Source organism: Astatotilapia calliptera, chromosome 16 (assembly GCF_964374335.1).
Source record: "Astatotilapia calliptera chromosome 16, fAstCal68.1, whole genome shotgun sequence".
In the NCBI taxonomy this organism is placed as follows: domain Eukaryota; kingdom Metazoa; phylum Chordata; class Actinopteri; order Cichliformes; family Cichlidae; genus Astatotilapia; species Astatotilapia calliptera.
This window is the reverse complement of record NC_137437.1, coordinates 22,246,444-22,266,815: the sequence shown is the minus strand read 5'-3', so window position 1 is coordinate 22,266,815 and position 20,372 is coordinate 22,246,444. Positions and strand designations below refer to the sequence as shown.

The 20,372-nt window shown below is 41.0% G+C and overlaps 1 protein-coding gene across 6 annotated transcripts in view; it reads left to right on the top strand.

Annotated features, from left to right (window-relative positions):
- The first annotated feature begins 1,137 nt into the window (after nucleotides 1-1,137).
- The window catches only part of tanc1b (tetratricopeptide repeat, ankyrin repeat and coiled-coil containing 1b), a 120,503-nt gene continuing 101,268 nt past the window's right edge, over nucleotides 1,138-20,372 (top strand). For 5 of the 6 annotated variants that reach the window (XM_080290933.1, XM_080290932.1, XM_080290931.1 and 2 more), the window contains exons 1-2: nucleotides 1,138-1,277; nucleotides 13,189-13,282. In XM_080290933.1, coding sequence (XP_080147059.1) covers nucleotides 13,222-13,282 — 61 coding nt within the window. In that variant the 5' untranslated portion in view covers nucleotides 1,138-1,277; nucleotides 13,189-13,221. Of the gene's footprint in view, nucleotides 1,278-1,559; nucleotides 1,579-13,188; nucleotides 13,283-20,372 lie in introns of those variants that run through there. The other variant, XM_080290930.1, reaches the window with a different exon arrangement.

Genomic DNA, 20,372 nt, shown 5'->3' with positions numbered 1-20,372 from the left:
AGTAATATATATATATTAGTATATAAAATTGTCAGAAACTGTTAAAGACTGTATAGACCAAAGCATCCAATTATTGCTTTTCTTCCAATTATATGAAAACGAAAAGACCACCCTGAAGACGTCTAAAGCGTAGCTTGTAAGAATACAATAGCTATACACAATAACAGTGATTCAGCAAAATGTTGTGGACAGCGAGGCAAGTTTCATCTGACTGGACACTTTTGGCTTGATTGCAGCATTTTAGGTTCTGCAACTTTTGGTCCACCTAAATAAATAATGGATTCTTCAATATTCTACAACAGATTTATTCCTGGCAATGTGGAAAGAGCTTGGGCAGATTTTGGAACACAAATACCTTTGTGTGGAAAACTAATCTCAGTTCGAGGTCCATTCACTACTTCCAACTTCATCACACGATTTAATTTCACTTAAACACCTTAAAGTTTCATTTTAGACTTCTCTTCTTTCTACATATATTCCCAGAAGGCTTCTGGAAGAAAACACAGACAGCTGATGCACTTCCTCTGGATTCATCTCCCATTCAAGTGACTTCTTCAGTCTCAGACTGACTGCAAGTTTCTCCAACCAATCATTAAACTGAGCTTGGGCCTCAGTGTTAGGCAGTGGTGCTAATTTTGGCATTGTGCAACTGTACTCTTTATAAGGATGGGAAAAACCTGCATCCAGCTGACTTAAGAAGGTGCTTTTAAGACTTTTAAGACAAAGTTGGAGAGGCAGAGCTTAAGATGGTTTGGAAGTGTGCAGAGGAGGGATGGTGGATATAGTAGACAAAGGATATTGAAGATAGAGCTGCTTCTCTGAGGAAGAAAACCTCAGAGAAGTGTGTATCTGGAGGATATGCAAAAGTTTGGTGTGACAGAAGAGGACCCCATTGATAGGGTGAGATGGAGGCATATGATCCACTGTGGCGACCTCTAAAGGGAGCATCCGGAAGAAGGAAAATGTGAAGTTTTAGAGAATTTCACACTCCTTAAACTAAATGCTTGCAGCTTGTATCTCTAGCATCCTGTCATGTCCATGAGGCATGCACACAGAAATGAGAGCAGAAGAAAAGAAGCGGAGGAGGAGGAAGGAGGGGTAGATCTGGTTTGTTCTCCGCTGCTGATCCTTCCCACAGATGACCTCATGCGAGAGAAGGAGGAGTCCGACGTCCCGTAGCCTACCTTGGTGGAGCAAGTGTGGATTGAACTCGTGTGGAGATACGCTCAGAGTGCTGGTGAAACTTTTAGGACTTTAATATCCATGACATTTATCAGGTAAGATTTAAAGCGTATTCACAGATTGTTTGTGTGGTCGTCGTCGTTGTTGTTAGTTTGTTCACCAGTTGGGAGAAGTAGTGTTAAAGCGTGAGAGTTTTAGTGGCAGTTTGTTGGGAGGAATGTCGGGACATGCCCATTGAGCAGTCTTCAAAACCAACGGGACTGACAGCAGTCATTGGGATTTTTATTTTCAGTGGCACAGACATATTCAGTCTCTTTGTTCGAGTTGGTTTCTCTGCTGCTTTTACTTTACGTTACTGAGATGCTAAATTAGGTCAACTTTAAGGGAAGTTATTCGGTAAGTGGGTTAAAAAAAATCGCTTTTTTTAGCAGGTAAAGTTTCCATTCATTTGGATGTTAAACTCAAAGGAAACAACTTTAAAGCAATTAAAGTAAATTTAATCAAAGTAATTAAAAAGATTTGTTTCATAAATACTGACTAAAGAGGTGGCATTTTAATCGATTACTCGATGGCAATAATTTTTAAAATGGCCTCATCTGCAAAAAATCTCTAAAAAATATAGTGACTCCATTGCAAAATTCTGAGCACAGTTTTCAGTAAGTAGCAGTAGTTGTTGTTTATTTCTGTTTTCGTGTGGAGAGAATTATAGAAAGGTCGGAAAAGCATCACTTTCCAGGCAGGTTTTTTCATGTCTAAGCATTTTAAACGTTTCTGGTGTCATTCTAAGGCTTTGAATGAAATACAGTATGAGTCAAGGATGGGATGGCCTTGGTCCACACCACATGGTGTGTTCAGTTGATATATGGGTGGATCCCTGGTATAATAATCCTTAAAGTCAGTCATGCAAATATATAAGAAACGGGAAACTAGATGTAAGGACTACAAAATTAATCGGATACAGCAGATAAAATTCATCCACTGGGGGAAATCATCCAACTGCCCACATGTGTGTCAGAATAACTGGGGAAAACCCATTTCAGAGTTGGACTATTCATTGAAGGTGAAGAAAGACCATTGCAGAGTTTCTGTATAGTCGATAAAATGTCAAATGAAAATAAATATTTGGAATTTAAGATTTAATTGGTGCAGATTCGCATGCTACACAGTGTTGAAGTGACCTAAATTACTTTATCACCAGTAATCCGATAAGAAGTGAGGTGAGGGTAGCTATGGACCAGATGTGGCCATCAATGTGTTGTGTAAACACTGTGCGCGCATCATCTTATGCACTGTCAACGTTATTTTCCCCTTTTAGAGGAAAAGGTTCATGGGCATTAAAAAATGGAGGCAGGAGGAACACTTGAATTCAGGGTTCTATTCATAGAGATTTCCAGTGATAAGATTAACTCATATCAATGTTCAGTGGATTGTGTTTATTTTTTAGACTGCATGTCTGAAAGTTTCATATAGTGGTTCGTGTCTGTTATCAGCTTGCTGAGGAAGAACAGTGATAATTGTATTGTCCTCTCATTAGGACACAGATGATTTCCAGAAAGGTCATTACTTTTCTTATGACCGTGTGGTCTTGCTTGATGCTAATGCTCTGTATTTTCTGATTGGATGCGGTGGTTTTGAAAGCAAAACCAAATCCAGATATAGCTGTAGGACTGTAATCTTTTCCACCCACATAAATTGAGTCATTGAAGTTGTTTGACCACTGGCTGGATATGAGTTCTGCTGCTTTCAGCATATTTCCGTAGAGGAATCCTCCTGTAACTAAGCCAGGTGCTCTGAAAATCAAAGTTCCAGTTTTTTGTTTTCACCTCCTCAGAAATTGCTTGTAAATGTCAGGATGAAGCTTTGATCGTTGATCGCATGTGAAGTCATAGATTCAACTTGCTCTCTGATCACTGTCTCTGATAAAGTCTTCATAACCTTAAAGCCTTCAGGCGTTCAGCCTTGAGAGAAGCTGCCACAACATTTGCTATTTCCTCCACTCAGCTGCTTGTTTCATTTTAGCTCCGAGGGCACTTTGCCTCTCTAGTGTTGATTCCCCCCCCCCCCCCATTTCAGACTCAACAGGTGGGACAGGCTTTGCTGCCGACAATCATGCTGATGGTCAGTTAACGGGAATATGCTCTGTATTAACTTTCCGACATAATTTCAGGCAATTTTACGCTGATTATGAAACCATTAGAGAGGATTTGCATGCCTCTGTGCCAAGGCTAGAACTACCCCAATTGTCTGTTATGAGGTGTTTGAATTGCAGGGCAGTCATCTTATTGAAAGTCCCTCAAGAGTCTGCTTCCCACTCTCTGCAGAGCCTGGTTCCCATGGTCCTCAGCCAGTTGGCTTATAACAGATGCTGGCATCAGAGTCGTATTGTTATGGCTGAGGAGGGAAGGTTACTGGAGCCAGTGACCTGACAGACAGCACACACTGAGCTGGTGCTGATAATAAGGATAATGGTTTTGTCCTATTGAAAGGACCCAGTCCATGGTTCCAACAGGAAAGCCAGATTTTTAGCGGCTTGTAGGGTTCAGGACTCCATATGTGAGCCTACCGGATGGGTTCTGAAAGCCTTGGTGTAAAAATCTGGTGTGAGTAAGGGTCTTACTGCACATTAGCTTGTGTGTAGCCTTATGGGAGTGCCCTATTTTGTAACTACATTAGCAAAAAGTTTAAGAGTGCTACTGTGTTACATATAAGTCTCCATGAAACTCCATCCGTTGTCATGATTAATTGCAACTTATTTTTTGTTTAGCTCTTCCCTCACATGATTTACTTGCATGCTACCAAAACCTTCTGAAATGTGATTGCACAGATTTACTATCAGTGCAAATCAGAATGTTTCCTGTAGCAATAATCTCGTTTCTTGCTTTCAGAATCTGCATCTTCATATACAGATATCTGATTTTAGAGATTACTTTATCCCTAACCTGTTACACATACTTGTCTGTTTTGGTTTGGTGCGTTAAGACGTGCCAAAGCTGTCACTCAAACTGCTGGACAGCTTCCAGTCGACTTGTTTGCAGTTGCAAAGCGAAGGCCAATTGCAGGATTTTGTGACCGTAGCCATGTGATTTCCATCTACGTTTGAAAAGCTTAACGACGGTTTGTGTCTGATGAATGTGGAAACTTTCAAGGAAGGAATCCCCTCTGCGTTATATATCAAGAGGAAGATTATGATGCGCATTGTGTGTGGAATTTACAGAAAACACATGCGAGACACTTTTGCATCTCAAAGCCATTAAAGTGGTCTTAGGGCATGTTGTGACATAATGACATAAAGCAGAAACGGTTACCCCCCTTGAGCTCTTGGAACCTGAACAAAGCACAAATTGTTGCAGGCTGTTATGGAGTTGGTGCCACCCTGTGGGGTAGGCGCTCTGTTGAAGTTATCATAAGAACCTGCAAGAGTATTATACCAGCCTATTTTATGTTTACTCTTTAAAAGATGTGCATGTGTCAGACGCAACATAACATCACCATCAGGAAATATTCTGTCACATTCTCGGTGCTGGGACGACAGATTATGTACACACCTTTTGGCAAAGTGGCAAAGCTGTGTAATTGCATTAGCTCAAGTTTCATAAAGGGAATGGCAGCTTGTGTATCAAATGACTTTCCTTACCATTTAATTGCCACATTTCCCCTCGGGTCATCTAATAAAACACTGCAGAATCACAGCCATTTATTTGGAGTTTGTCTTGTATTTCAGTAATGCTGTTGACATTTGCAGAATTTAATAGCCATAAAAAATGCCCGGCGTTTCCTGCAGTATAAGTTGAAAGTCCAGGTGTGAGAGCGAGTATAGTGTGTATGTTTTCCCATATCTGAGCATGTGGTTAGGCTGTGTGTGTCTAAATCACGTGATTGTTTGGAGGTGCTTCTTGGTGCCAGCTGTTAGTGATTTACATTTTCAAGCTATTTTTGAGAACTCCAGAGATGCGGTGATAAAAAGAGAGAGGGTCATATATATATAAACCAAAAGAACGTGTAAAAACAGCACAACATACTATTTGGAGTATTCACTTTATTTGTATTTCAAATGAATTTGATGATTATTTAGTTGACACTAGTTTAGAGTCTGTGGGAGGAATGTGCGATGACCTGTGTGCAATATCTCCTTTGCATGTGTGACTGGTGTCTGCAAATTGCACATAGTTGTGTGAGTTGTACTCTCATCTGTGTGCGGCTTGTTGCTCTCCTTCATTGTAGAGTGGGCTGGACCAGTCTGCAGCAAGCACCCGTGAAGGCTGCTGTAGACGAAGAAACCAGGAAAGCCAAACTCGATGGTTTGTTAACAGTTTTACTGTGGCCATATGTCGCCATTGTGGAACGTGTGCTGTTTTGCACTTGCTTTTATGTTCTCCTGGTCTACATAAATACATTGGTTATGTTTGGAAGTATGGAAGTGTTTGGGTTCCCACAAACCGATGAGCCAGTCGTCAACAAAGAGCTGCTGTGTGCAAATGTTTTGTACCCAGACCAATTGTATTCCTGTCATAACAAGGACTTAGGAAAACAAATCTTATTTGGATCAGTGAGATGTCAGCGTTTACCCGTTTTTGGTAAAACGCACACCTGAAAAACTTCGTCATTTTGGAGCCATATTGCCAACTTACAGAATGGTAACCTGTCTCAAGTGTTTATTGATATTTGTTTGTTCATTATTACTATTTTATGAAAAATGAATGGAAATACAAAAGTGCAAACACGGCGGTGAAGATCTGTCATTTGTAATGCTTTTTTTTGTTTGGTGCACTGGCGCCTTGCTATAATTCTTTTTGTGACTCACTGATTGATAAAACCTTAATAGAGATGTGTTGCGTGGACTTCCTGTAGACTTTGCGCACTGCTTGTTAATGTTTTACTCTTACTCAAATACCAGTCTCTCACAGAAGTGAATACCAAACTTAGTCCAAGTAGCAACGATTTGGCTTTATTTATTTTTACTGCAGATTTTTATTTCCACTTCACTGCTGCAGCAATTTAGTATCAGAGTGATAAGAGAGTTTAGTCATTATTGAGAACAAGAGATGAGGACGGAAATTGACGCAACATTGTTACTCAGTGTGGAGTTACATCGGAGGTGGTCTAACCTGGGAGCGAAGAGCGGAAACCATGCCGGCTCATCCGTAAATTCATAGTACCTAGTGATCTTTATCTAAATTAGTGCTGTTTTATGCAAATTCACTGCATGGTCTTGCCTTACTCTGACATTCCCACGCCAGGTTTAGTTTCCAGACCCCGAAATGTAACTCCATATTCAGAGTACTCACTAGCCCATTAAACATGCCTTAACGCTTCTAGATCAATGGTTCATGGATAAAACCAAACAGGTTCACTCATTTTCACTGCTGACACAGGGATTAGGGGTATAACCGAACACAAAAGGCACTGTTTTTACTCCATTCTTACTAACTGTCCTACTTATTCACTGATGCTAAAGTCAGTTAAACACTGTTTATTGCCATTATGTAATCTCAGGTGATAGACAAAAGGACAAAAGGGGGTAAAACACGCTCTTGAGTTTGAAGCTTGGCACGCACCTGAACTTTCTGTTAATGAATGGTTACTTCAGCTGCTGTAATAGATAAAGTTTTGTTTCTGCTAATTTTTTTTGTTTTTTTGTTTTGCCTGTTGGGAAAGATTTTCTTCTATTTTGAAGCTTCTCATGCCAGTCTTATAAGTAGATCAGATTTGTTATCTTTTTAAGTTTTGCACTAAGCCATTTGGCTCGTCATCCTCAATAAGAACCAAGCTTATTTTGCCCCAAGCTCGAACCTTGGATTTGCCGCGGCCTTTGATGAAATGATGATTTTCTACTGGCTAAAAGTAAACAAACAAAGGAGTACTGACCTTTTTTCTCATTGTTTTGAAACGTTTTCCCATGATATTTGTTAAATTTTCTGAAATGATCAAGCCACATGATATTACTTACAAGCCATGTAGTAGTTGATGTGATGGTATTACTTTGCCCTATTAGTATTATTATTATTATTAGAAATGTGTAGTCCTTCATTTCCTGTAGAAATGCACGTTGCCGAGTTCTTCAAAGGCTTCTTTGTGTTCTGGGAAAGTTTATGCATTGGAAATATGATACTATAAACCACTGCTTTTTCTGATGCTTAAAGGCATTTCTTGACTACAGAAACTTGAATATTAGCTCTAATAACAGGAACATGAGAGCATTTAAGTCCATTTCAGCTACAGGGAGGTAGTAGGTTTGATTTCTAGTCCATTTCTTTGACACTGGTGTATCCTTAAGGCTGCTGCAACTTGTACACATGATTCATTCAGACTATGCAGACCTTTGAATCAAATGGTGACCAGAGTGCACTCATTGGTTTTGCTTCTGCTCTTTCTTTTCTCTCATAACTTGTTTGGCACAAATGGTGTCACCTCTTTGGGTTTCTCATTATTTTTGTATACTCATTTGTCATACTGGCTTTCAGAGTTCCAAGATGCATACATGCATACTGATTTTTTGACATTTGTAAGTTGTTTGATACCACATGCCCATTACAGAGACATAACTTGGTTTAACTTAGAACAGTTTTTGTGTATAGCAGTGTGATGCGGTGACTTTTACAGTAGTGAGGCAATTACTATAGACGTCCTGGTGAAAATGTTCAACTTTAGAACAGTAAAAAAATATTTAAATTTTTTAAATCTCTTTACTAGTTTACTACTAAAAGCTGTGAAAGGGGTGACTTTTTCTTTAAATAATTCAGCTGTTATAATGACAGTAATCCTTAATCCATGGCAGTTTTGGCCCTACTTGCCTGCTAGATACCATTTATGCTATTTCGAATCCCTGAACTAGATGGTCTTGACCATGTATTTGGTGTTACTATTTTTTGGAGCATGTTTAATGCTCACAAATTATATGTGCTCATGTATGCTTAATGGTAAAGACCATCAGGCTAACAAAGCATGCTAGTAAGTGCTTAGTACTCCATTTTCTTCTCCAAATATTACCACCTTTAGCTCAGGAAAAACCTGGATAGCAGACCATATGATCACCTGTGTAATTTGTTTGTGGGTTAATCACAATGTTTAAGTCATCCATTAATATTTCAAGGTATTTCCCCCTAATTACAAGATGAAGGCCTGCTTCCTATAGGCTGGTGCAGGGAAAAGGCTGAGCAGGAAACACTTGAGTCAAACCGGTAGAGAAGTGCCATAAAATATCTGTCCTTTTGTTATTTCTCTTCCAGTTGCTTTAGTGTGAATAACAACCTTTTGTTTACAGTGGCTGACACTCAGACTGCGCTTTCCTCTCTACCTACTTCCAGCACTTCCTCTTTCAAAGGTTTGTTAGCTAACTTGCCCCATTGTTTATGGACCCTTGAACTCACAGGCCAGGCTAGGCCTGTTTCCTGCACCCAGCGAATGGACAGCAAATAAAAGAGATAATTACGGATTTCACATGAGAATTTTGAAGTCTCACTAGTTTGCTTCTAAGCTAGCTTGTTTGATAAACCAGCTTGAAGGTCAGCCCAAAGTGAGAATTTCCATGTTGCTATGACAACAGGGTGGAAAACTGAGAGCAGTCAGTCATGTAGAATCAGTTGATGAAGAGAGCTGGCAGGGCATATCAACAGGAAAGAGATGAACGCAAGGGGTGGAAAATAGCTGTTTGCTCCAATGCTGGAAGCTCATCTGAGCTTGAGGGTGCACTCTCTATTGTTTGCCACTTAATAAAGTGCAAAGCAGACTAACTCACCAGCATCAGTGTTTGTTAAATGTTCCCCCACCAGATGTAATCAGGACAAACAATCCCCTTTCTGTTCTCTATATAGGCATCTTCTCAGATGACTATGGTATAGCGAGCTGGCCCCATTAACCACATGTCACGTCGGCATTGTGCAGGTGTGGATCTTTCCTGTTTCGTAACCTGTCTGGATTTGAACTGTGTCACATTGGGAATGACCTGGAAAACAAATATATGGATAACCCGAGGCTCCTTTTAACCCACCCAGGCTCCAATTTCTTTTTTTTCTAAAAGGGAAGCTGCCTTGACATTATACCGCAGATTGGAGTCAGTTTTATTTTTGCCTTGAGCTTTTACAGAGTAACAGACAGCTCTCGTGTGAAGGTCTTCGTGCTGACATGTATGTTTGGTTAAAATGCTAGCAGTGGGAAAATCATGATGCGGTCTTTTGTGTGTATCCCTTTAGATGGTCTGTTGGAACTTTATGACAATTTGCCTCAAATAAACAAGAGCAGCAGCAAATTTACTGCTTTTTCACTGGGTAAATGTTGTTTCTGCAGACCCTTGAGCCTTGGTGGCACTTGCACTGCTCTGTTTTAATTTTGAGAGGCCCCTAGTAAGGGGCCATGCTAATATACAAACACAGCTTTGTGCACTGGGATGAACCAGACCTTGAAGGCTTAAAGAATATTGATTCCCATCGCTCTGCGTAGCATGCGGTTCGTGCTTCTTCTCTGAGGGGACTGTCTTACAAATGTCAAATTTATAGCCCTGCTATGCTGATCGAATTACTTCTGCTGTCGTGGGGATTAAGCTTTGATTTCATTAACCTTTTTCAGGATTCCCCACAACCAGTGCCAATAAAAACAATGCAAGGCTTAGGCGGCATTAACACAAAATGTTGTTCGTGATTATCCAGAAGACTTAATGAAGACACTTATAGTTTGTTATGAAAATCATCCTACTTTGTCTGTTTTTTTTACATTTTGATCTATAACAGTGTATTCACCGGTCACCTTAGTAGGTACACCCCGTAAGTATTAGGTTGGGCCTTCAGAGTAGCCTTAAGCTTTCATGGCAGAGCACAGTTGCTGCACATCCATGATGAGAATCTCCTGTTCCACCGCATCCTAAAGGTGCTCTACTGGATTGAACTCTGCTGTCTGTGGAGGCTATTTGAGTCCAGTGAACTCATTGTCATGTTCAAGAAAACATTTGGAGATAATTAGAGCTTTGTGACATGATGTGCTTTCCTGTTTGAAGCAGCCTTCAGAACATGGGCACACTGTGGTCTTAAAGGGATGAGCATGATCAGTAACAATATTCATTTACCCCCCCTACTCCTAACCAGGGCCAACACCAACACCAGCAGCAGCCTGAGCTGTTGATACAAGGCGGGATGGATCCGTGCTTTCTTGCTGCCAAATTCTGACCATCTGAATGCTGCAGTGGAAATTTAGACTAATCAGACAAGGCAATGTTTTCACTATCTTATGTTGTTCAATTCTTGTGAATATGTGTGAATTGTAGCCTCAGTTTCAGTGTTCTTAGCTGAACATTTGCTTTAAGATGTGGACTTCTGCTGCTTCAGGGTTTGAAGTGTTGTGCGGAGCTATGCTCTTCTGCATAGCTTAGTTGTAAAGACTGGTTAGTTGAGTTACTGTTGCCTTCCTATTAGCTCAAAGCGTTTTGTCCCCTTCTCCTTTAACCTCTGACATCAGTAAGGCATTTTTCTCCCAGAGAACTGCTTCTTTGTTTTTCAGTGTTTTCGTGGAAAAAATCCCAGTAGATGAGCAGTGTCTGAAATACTCACTCCACTCCATCTGGCACTGATATCATGTCACTTAAATCACCTTTCATCCAATGGTGGAACTTCCCAGTAAATATGGTCATCTTGACTGTATTTACAGTTTGTATCAGTTTCATTGCAGTAAGTCAAATTCATCGAGTTCTTGCCTCATGATTGGACGATTACCTGCCCGCATTTATCAATGAACATGTGAACTGGCCAGTGAGTGTAGATCTAATTGGCACCAATATCATTTTAAGGTTTTTCATTTTTGATGCTTTGGGGAGTTTAAACAAAGCAGTGTTTGTAACACAGTACTTTAGTTTACCAGCTGTTGTTCCGTGACCACCTGTGGCTGTTGCAACCTTGTGTCATAATTGTGTTGGGTTGGCTAGAGTGTATCTATGCCAGTGTCTCGAATCACTCTCCATTACACTGTATGCAGCAATCTTTCTACGTTTTCCCTTCCCGGAGCTAAAATGCTCACGGACTTTTAATAATGCTGTCATCATTGTGCTTTTATTTAAGCTGTCATTACGACAGTGATGACACATGGTTGGCTTTCTTTCAAGTAATATGTACATTGTAACTCCGCACCTGATGCAAACAGCTGATAGACGCATAGCTCAGAATTAGGAATGATTAACTGTATACCATGCCTGAAGAGGTGAACCTCATTCTCTCACTGGGTGCTGACTTTGTGTGTGTGTTTGTGTCCAGTGGCTGTGATGGGGGGGATGGAAGGAATTTGTCATGTTGGCTTTTAGAGTTTTAAGAGGGCGTTTCTCATTTCCTTTGGGTTCACCTGCGTAATGTTTATTGTTACTGTGGCGATGAGCAGCGAGCTCCCACACAGAAACTACCAACTCCTCCTAATTTTGCACTGTGATGTCATGAACTGCAATATCTCTGCCTCTACACATGCGTGAAGTGTTTCCAGCTGCGCGTCCTTTACCCGGAGTCGATTGTTTTAACCGATGCATGAAACTATACATTTTTAGACATAAGTTGTAACGGCCGCCGTTTTCTTTGTGAGTATTTATTACACAGGGTGCTGCGGGGAAAAGCCTGTTCTAACGTTTGAGTCTAAGGTTTATTTTTTTAGCACCTGGCGGCTCTTTTTTATTTTTTATTTTTTTAACTTCTCATCCGTAAATAATCTGCTCTTTCACGTGATTCAGTTTATTTTGAAAAGTCTCAACAGGATCCTGAGCTTTATTGTGAAAGGTTTATGTGGAACATAAACAAGCGGACACGCGAAGGTGTTACCCTCGCTGTTGCTAAAGACAACGCATAAAAACAGGCTCTTGTCCGTCAGTAGTGTGGGTATATAAAATATAAGAGAAAGAGAGAACTTTAAGAAATTAATATAGCCACTACAGTGACCATCAGAACAATGAAAAAATATTGTCGTAAACAGTTTATTTTGCGACACCACGAAACAAACGATAGCGTAAAATGAAACGATAGATGTTTTTATATCGTCATCCGATATATATCGTTATATCGAACAGCCCTAGTGTGCACATGTCTTATACTATGACAAATCAGGTGCATTTCTTGTTAAGGTTTGTTTTTGGGTATAAAAAGGTAAAGGATTAAAAAAACAAAATAAAAAAATGGTGTATAGGGGGGGAAAGGTTGATTCAGAAGCCTCTTTCAATAAGCAGTAAGAGGACCTAGATTTGTGAAGCCTGGCCTCTGGGTTAAGAACTATGTTTTGTTTGCACATGGCATATCCTTATTTGGTTGAAACCATTCTTTTCTCTTCATTGGAAAGATTGCTCTGCTGCTATTAATACAGTACTGTAGGAGCCTGTAATGTGTTCAGAGGGATGGTAACCAAAAATCCCACACAATTAACTGTTCTAGGCAACGCTGTGTTATGAATGTTTTTACTGTTGTCCAGCTACGTAAAGACTATAAATAATCCCAAAGTAAGCAAGAACATCCAGGCCAGACCTTGAGTTCATGTTATACCGTTTAACTCTAAGGTTTCAAAATGAACACAGGGTTGGGAGGAACCATGGATATCAGTTGTAAACACCCAAGTGCAGCCCCGTAGCGTCGATTGCATGTGGAATTCAGGACATTCGACCGACTGTTTTCCTGCATAACAAGATAGCAGAACTTGTCCTTTTCTGTTTAAATATTAGAGCATTCTTTCCATGCTCCCCTCCACTGATGACCTGCAGGAGTGGGAGTGCTGTGGGAACACTCCCGGGCGAGTGCCAGCTAAACAGATAGAAATGCAGATATACAGTACACTGTTTTGCCATTGCTGTGTTCCAAGTTTGAGGACACATTTGGCCTGTTTTTTTTGCTTAATTCTTGATTAAAAACAACAAAAAAGGCATCGTGTGTTTAATCTGTTTTCTTATTTGCACGTGAATACAGAAAACGGCCTCTGTTTTGTTAGACTGACAATGGATGCATCTCAGTTATCCTGTTGTGACTGTGGGTTAATGAATGTTTTTATTTGCTTTAACCCCAGGGGCTCTGCAGAAAGGATTCCAGGAATCTTGCCATGTTCAAGGCAGTGCTGAAGAAGAACAGAGATGGAGGCAAGGGGAGCAAGAAGGATTCAGGTATGTGTAAAATCTGGAAGAAAAACGGCTAGGATCCAGGAATCAGATACCCCAAACACCAAGACACTAAAGCTACATTCAGAGTTTATAAATTCATTCCTGACTAAGCTTTATGAAGTACCCTTCACAGATTGCCTTCTAGTTAAAGATTGAGAATGTGATAACCGAAGTGAGTTAAGTGAGCTGAAGAGAACAGAAGAGAAAGCTAAATCTGAAGTGTGCTCTTGGCAAATATACAAAACTGATGGTGGGGGGGAAAAAAATAACTTTTTCCATTTGACCTATAAAAAAAACAAAACAAACCAGTGCTTCATTTCTAGATATCTGTAAACACTGTTGCCATAACTAGAATGGTACTTGAGGAAAAACCTAAGATGTGCACTTGAACTTTAAAGCTCCTCCTGTACTTGTCCTCTATGCGGGGAGTTTTCCAGTTTTGGTAAAAGATGGTGTGGGAAGAAATGACAGCTATATGATCTCACACATTGTAGGTCACTGGTGACACAGCGCGCCATAGACGGAAATCACGCAGCCATTGCTACATCTCTAACTGTGAGATCAGAGCAGGATACCTTCTTTCTTTCTATCTTTGATTTGACTGGAGATGCAATGTGACCGTTGTGTCATAACAGATGTTTCACTTTGGAAGCTTGCATCGGGCCTTTCCAAAATGACTAATCATGAGTCAGTCTTAGCAATACATTGTTTACTTGTACGTGCAATGGCTTTCTCCAAAGACGTGTCTTGAAATAGCAGGTTGACCATTTATGCTTATACTGCACCTACCAGCCTAGACCTGCTGTAGCACCTGAGGGCTTGCCTCAGAAGTCTGGTTCAAACAGTCTACAGTGTGCACGGTAGATGTCTCATAGCTCCTTCTATCGTGCTCTATCATCCTTTGTCTGATGTGATTGTTTCACTCAACAGCCGGTGTTAAAATTAAAGGGGAAACCGTGACTTTCTTTCCACAGACACACACACACAATACTTCACCACATCACCTCGACTGCTTTCCAGTACATTAAGGGATTGAGATCTGAGCACTGCAGCCTTGTATACATTTTCCTTAATGAAGGTGTTGCAACCTGTCTAGCCTGTATGAATCACTCAGATAGCGTAGTTTTCTTGTTATTCCACACTTAAACACAGAAGTTACTGGGTGTGTGAAGACCAAGAGCAGCAGAGTTTTATGGCGGGATAGAAGTCTTTATCCCCAGCCTCACTTTCCCAGTTGGAACCCATCCATCAAGCTGAAGTGGCTCTGCCTCCTTTTCTCATGCTGGGACAATAAAAGTCTTGCCACTCCTTTCTGTTGTTTAGGGCTCTTATGGTTGAGAGGTCAGCTACAACTGCTACCTTTGCCCCACTGTTGTGCCTGCATGTGGCCTGTATATCTGTTATATATCTTTATTTTCTGGGCTTTAACAGTTTATTTAGTTACTTGACCTCAATGAAATGTAGGTAATGTCATAAAAAGTTGCTGGCAGATCATCTCTTTATAATCTTGCCCTTCCTGGGACTTAAAATGTAGTTAGGAATACATAAAACCTGATGATTGGATACACTACGCATTATGTACATGCATTTTTTAAATGATTATTTATTAGTCTTATAAGTCTGGTTTTTTTTTCTGGCCCTCTAAGCGTCCTTAGAGGCTGGACTCTACAGACTTTCCTTTCTTCAGAAGATCCAGAAGGACAAAATGTCTGTAAAATGTGCTCAGCAGCATATAATGGAAATAAGTGGGAGGAACGACCTTGATAATCGTATAATTGCACGAGAGCTCAGCATATGTTGGTCATGACTTGGTGGCTATGGACTGGAGGCGACTTTAAAACAGTAAAGGAAACTTGGCCCCCATGCCAGATACCACTACAGTCATTAGCTCTCCTTTGGGATCTCCCCATTGCCAAGACCACAAAAACACACAGCTTGCTAATTTAGTCTCTCCATCTTGTGCTCCTCCTAGGTCCTTCCTCCTTCGTTTCCTCCTCCTTCCCACTTGCCTCTCCTGTAGTCAATCTGCAAGGAATCTGTTTGAAATTGACCATGTGAATCCCTTTTAAGTACTTTTTTATGGTCTGCCATTCCATGAGTGGGCACTAGTTTGCTGTGGGTAGTTGCCTTTTGATGTTCTCATTTTCTGAGAGCTGGGTAATTGTAGCAGGGACATGCTGTGTATAGGAATCACTACGGTCGATATTTGGGACACTGGGAAAATTATTGCATTATAAAGATTAAAATGTTGTTGTAGCTGGTGTTTGCTGGGAGGGTGCATCCCTCTATTTAAAGATCAGGTTGGTAGAAATAATGATGCTGTCTCGCCATGACACGAGTTTATATGAAATTGCTCTGCTTTGTTCTTTAATTTTTTTTTTTTTTTTTTTTTTTTTTTTTACAACTTTATTTATAGTTTTCCAACAAAACAGTCCAGAATTTCTTACAAAAGTTGCAAACCCTACCCCCCACCCCCATCCAGGTGGCATCCCCACAACCAGGAAGCACAATACACACAACACAAAAAAAAAAAAAAAAAAAAAAAAAAAAAAAAAAAAGGGGAGAAACACTCAAACCAATCTGTGACAGTCATTATAGCACCAACAGCCGGACCCCGGCACATGAGAGAAGAAACAAAGAAGAAAAAGGGAATAAAGAAATCCCAACAGTCAAAGTACGGGCATTGAGGAGACTATGGACAGCAGTCCGAGAAGAGAGCAAGAGCATAAATTACCAACAAGTAAAGAACAATAAATCAGGCAAAAGACAGACTCTTGACATGAGTTATGAACCGTGACCAGGTTTTGTCATATTTACTCTCCAAGCCGCGCACGGTATACCTAATTTTTTCCAGAGCTAATCCCAACATCACCTCTCTAATCCAATGGACGTAGGAAGGAGGGTTCGACGCCTTCCAGCTCAGCAGTATCAGACGGCGGGCATGCAACGAGGCAAAGGCTATTGCGTTTTTGTGGAGGGGAGAGAGTCTCAGCTCTTCCCGAGGTACACCGAAGATAGCTATCAAAGAGTCAGGCCGCAGTGTTTCACCCGATATAGCTGACAGTGATTGAAAAATTGATGTCCAGAAACCATACAGGGAGGGACATGACCAAAACATGTGCCCCAAAGAAACAGGAGAGTAATCACATCTAGGACAATTCGGTGCAACATCAGGGTACAGTTTAGACAGTCTGTCATTAGAATAGTGGAGCCTGTGGACGACCTTAAATTGAATCAGGCCATGTCTAATACAGAGAGAAGACGTATGTATACGCTGTATGGCTTTCTTCCAGATGTCTTCTGACATGAGTTCTCCAACCTCCCCTTCCCACGCCGCCTTAGGTTTGTCCCATGTATGAGGGCAGCTTTCAAGAATCAATGCATAAATCTTCGATATTGCTCTTTTAGTGGGCTGACTCACATTAAGAACTAGATACAGTAGGTCCTTAGAGGGCAGAGACGGGTACCCTGGGAGAAATTTAGAGGCAAAACTCCGAGCCTGAAGGTATCTGAAGTAGTGAGACTTTGGTAAGTTATGGTCTTCACACAAATATTTAAATGAGACAAAGCCATCCTCAGTGAAGAGATCTTGAAAGAAAACCAGACCGTTTCTGTGCCAGACTGCAAATGAATGATCTATTTGAGATGGTGTAAAAAGATGGTTGAACATTATCGGAGAAAAGCTACAAGTATTTGTCAAGTTAAAATGTTTCCTGAATTGGCCCCAGATCTTAATTGAATTTTGAACCACCAAATTGGAGTTCAGCCCAGATGCTTTGACATTCAGTGGGAGAGGGGCAGTTAAGATCGAAATCGGAGAGATTGGGAGTGTAGCTCTCAGTTCCATATCTGCCCAGACTGGACCCTCCCCATCCGCAAACATGGTTATCCAATATGTCAGCTTGACAATGTTAGCAGCCCAATAATAGAATAAGAAATTAGGTAAGCCCAAACCACCATCAGCTTTAGCTCTCTCCAGGCTTGCTCTCCTTATGCGTGCAGGTTTTTTGTTCCATATGAACAAAGAGACAAAGCGATCCAGCTGGGCAAAATAGGATTTGGGGAGAAAGATGGGGATCATTTGGAATAGATAAAGAAACCTGGGCATTACAGTCATCTTCACCATATTTATCCGTCCTGCCAGCGAAAGTGGAAGTTTTGACCACCTACCCAGATCAGATTTAGTACTGTCCAGAATAGACCTGTAGTTATACTGGAAAATAGTCTTAATCGAGCCAGCTATTTCCAGTCCCAAATATGTGAATTTGTCATTTTCAATTTTAAAAGGCAAATCGTCATAAGTGGTCTGTTTTGCCAGATTGTTCAATGGAAACAGTAAAGATTTTGATAAATTAACCTTATACCCCGATATGTTGCTGAACTCCCGCAGCCAGCGGAAAAGGTGGGGCATACTCCCAATTGGGTCTGATATCTGCAAAAGGAGATCATCAGCATAAAGCAGAGTTTTATGAGTTACCTCACCCCTGGATATACCTTTAATCCTCTCATCAGATCTGATAGCAATTGCCAGCGGTTCGATCGCAATGTCAAACAGGAAGGGTGACAGGCAACAGCCCTGCCTCGTCCCCCTGTAGAGCGAAAAATATTCCGAAATCAGACCATTTGTCCTGACTGCAGCCATAGGCGTTGAATATAGGACTTTAATCCATCTACAAAAAGTAGGTCCCATGCCGAATTTCTCCAGAACTGTGAAAAGGTAGGACCATTCGATTCTATCAAACGCCTTTTCAGCGTCAAGGCTCAGAATAACTTCCGGTTGTATTGTCGAATGGGGGGAGAATACCACATTAAACAGTCGTCTCACATTAAAAAATGACTGCCGTCCGGGAATGAAGCCCGTTTGGTCCTCATTAATAATGGTGGAAATAATAGGGTCCAACCGTAGTGCAAGAGTTTTGGTTAAAATCTTATAGTCACAGCACAAAAGACTTATTGGCCTGTATGAGCTACACTGTACAGGATCTTTATCTTTCTTTAGTAAGACTGAGATCGTGGCCTGGGTAAGCGTCTGCGGCAGATTGCCAGTAGCAAAAGATTCAGCATAAACTGATTCTAAAATAGGTGTGAGCTTCGAAGAGAATTCCTTGTAAAACTCCATGGGGAAACCGTCCGGACCTGGCGACCTTCCAGTCTGAGATAATTTAATAGCGTTCGTTATCTCTTCAATCGACAACGGCTGTTCCAAAGGCGACTGAGCGTCCGGAGAGAGCTTGGGAAGATCCAGCGAGTCAAGAAACGAGTAGATCTCGGATGAATTACTGCCCACCTCTGATTGATATAGGGTAGAGTAAAAATATTTGAACTGGTCATTAATGACTCGGGGGTCGTGAGATATCGAATCAGCACCTATTTCAATTCCCGAAATCACGCGCTCAGCTGACCGCTGCTTGAGCTGAAGTGCAAGGAGCCTCCCCGCTTTATCTCCATGCTCATAATATACCTGCCTGGATTTAAAAATATTTCTTTCGGCTCTCCATGTCATAAGCGTGTCAAATTCAGTTTGCAACAGTAATTTCTCCTTAAAAAGATCTGGCGTAGGTGAAAGAGCGTAACGCCTATCCATATCCGCAATCTTGTCAGCCAGTTCTTTAAGTTGTTTAGAGCGCTCCTTGTCTCTGTGTGCCACATAAGAAATAACTTGGCCCCTAATATAGGCTTTCATAGACTCCCACAAGACTCCCCTCGACACATCCTGGGTGTCATTAATTTCTAGAAAGAAGTCAATCTGATTGCTGAGAAACGTTTTAAAGCGTTCACATAAAAGTAATAGGGGGTCTAGCCGCCACGTTCGTTGGGGCGCTACATTACCTGGAAAAACCAGACCCATCTGCACAGGGCTATGATCTGACAACACTATACTGTGGTATTTGGTGCTGGAAATCAAGGGAAGTAGCTGGTTATCGACAATGAAGTAATCAATCCTGGAGTAACTATGATGTACAGGGGAAAAAAAGGAAAATTGCTTCGTAGATGGGTTTGTTGCACGCCAAGGGTCCGATAAGCCGTAAGAACGAAGTAGGGAATTAATAGCCACTGCTGCTGACGAGAGGGTGTTGCTCGACCTTACGCTTGATCGGTCCAGCTGGGGAGAAAGGACACAATTAAAGTCTCCACCTAGAATTAGTTTATAGGAGACAAGGTCTGGGAGAGTCGAAAAAAAATTAAGAAAGAACTGTGCGTTGTCCCAGTTAGGTCCATAAATATTAGCCAGTATTAGTGGTGTGTTAAACAGCTTGCCCACTACAACAACATATCTGCCATTAGGATCTGATATCACTTCAGAGTGTTCAAATGGAACCCCCTTCCTAATTAAGATTGCTGTTCCCCTGGCTTTGTAGTTAAAACGTGAATGATATATTTGTCCAATCCACTTACAACCTAATCTTTTTTGGGAGTTAGTATTTAAGTGTGTCTCCTGTAGAAACATCACGTCAGGTTTGAGCGATTTCAAATGACTAAATACCTTGCTTCTTTTAACCAAATTATTCAGCCCTTTGACGTTCCAGCTAATGAATGAGACCGATTTCTGTTGATTATTCACATTATCCAGAGTCATAGTGCCACAATCGATAATAGACTGATCCTGCACGTTGGTTATATCTCAGTGTTTCAGTGCCTGTTTGAGCCACAACATAAACCACAGATAAACCCAAAGCAAAACTAACAAAAACAAACAGATAAACATAGATAAACCTCTCACCATCCTGGACCCCTGGGCTGGTCTTCCACAAACCTGAGACTGCCCTGAAAACACTCCTCTCTCTCCTAGGCATATAACACGTTTACACTAGCTTAAACTCTTACATGAACTCAGCAAAGACAGAACAAAGTATAATAGGACCCTTGACTCAGCATCATTATTGCCGCATGCATGTCGGCACCCATCCACTTACAGGCCGGTACGGCTCTGAACACTCACGGTTGGAAAATAATCCCACAAGAAAGGGGTAAAACCCAATAAAAATAATGACACTGATGATAAGAAAAAGGGGATTAATTAATCAGAATACATCAAAAAGCAAAATAAAAGCACTGTTGGGGTTATGGTGTCGGGCTGGAACTAAGACCAATA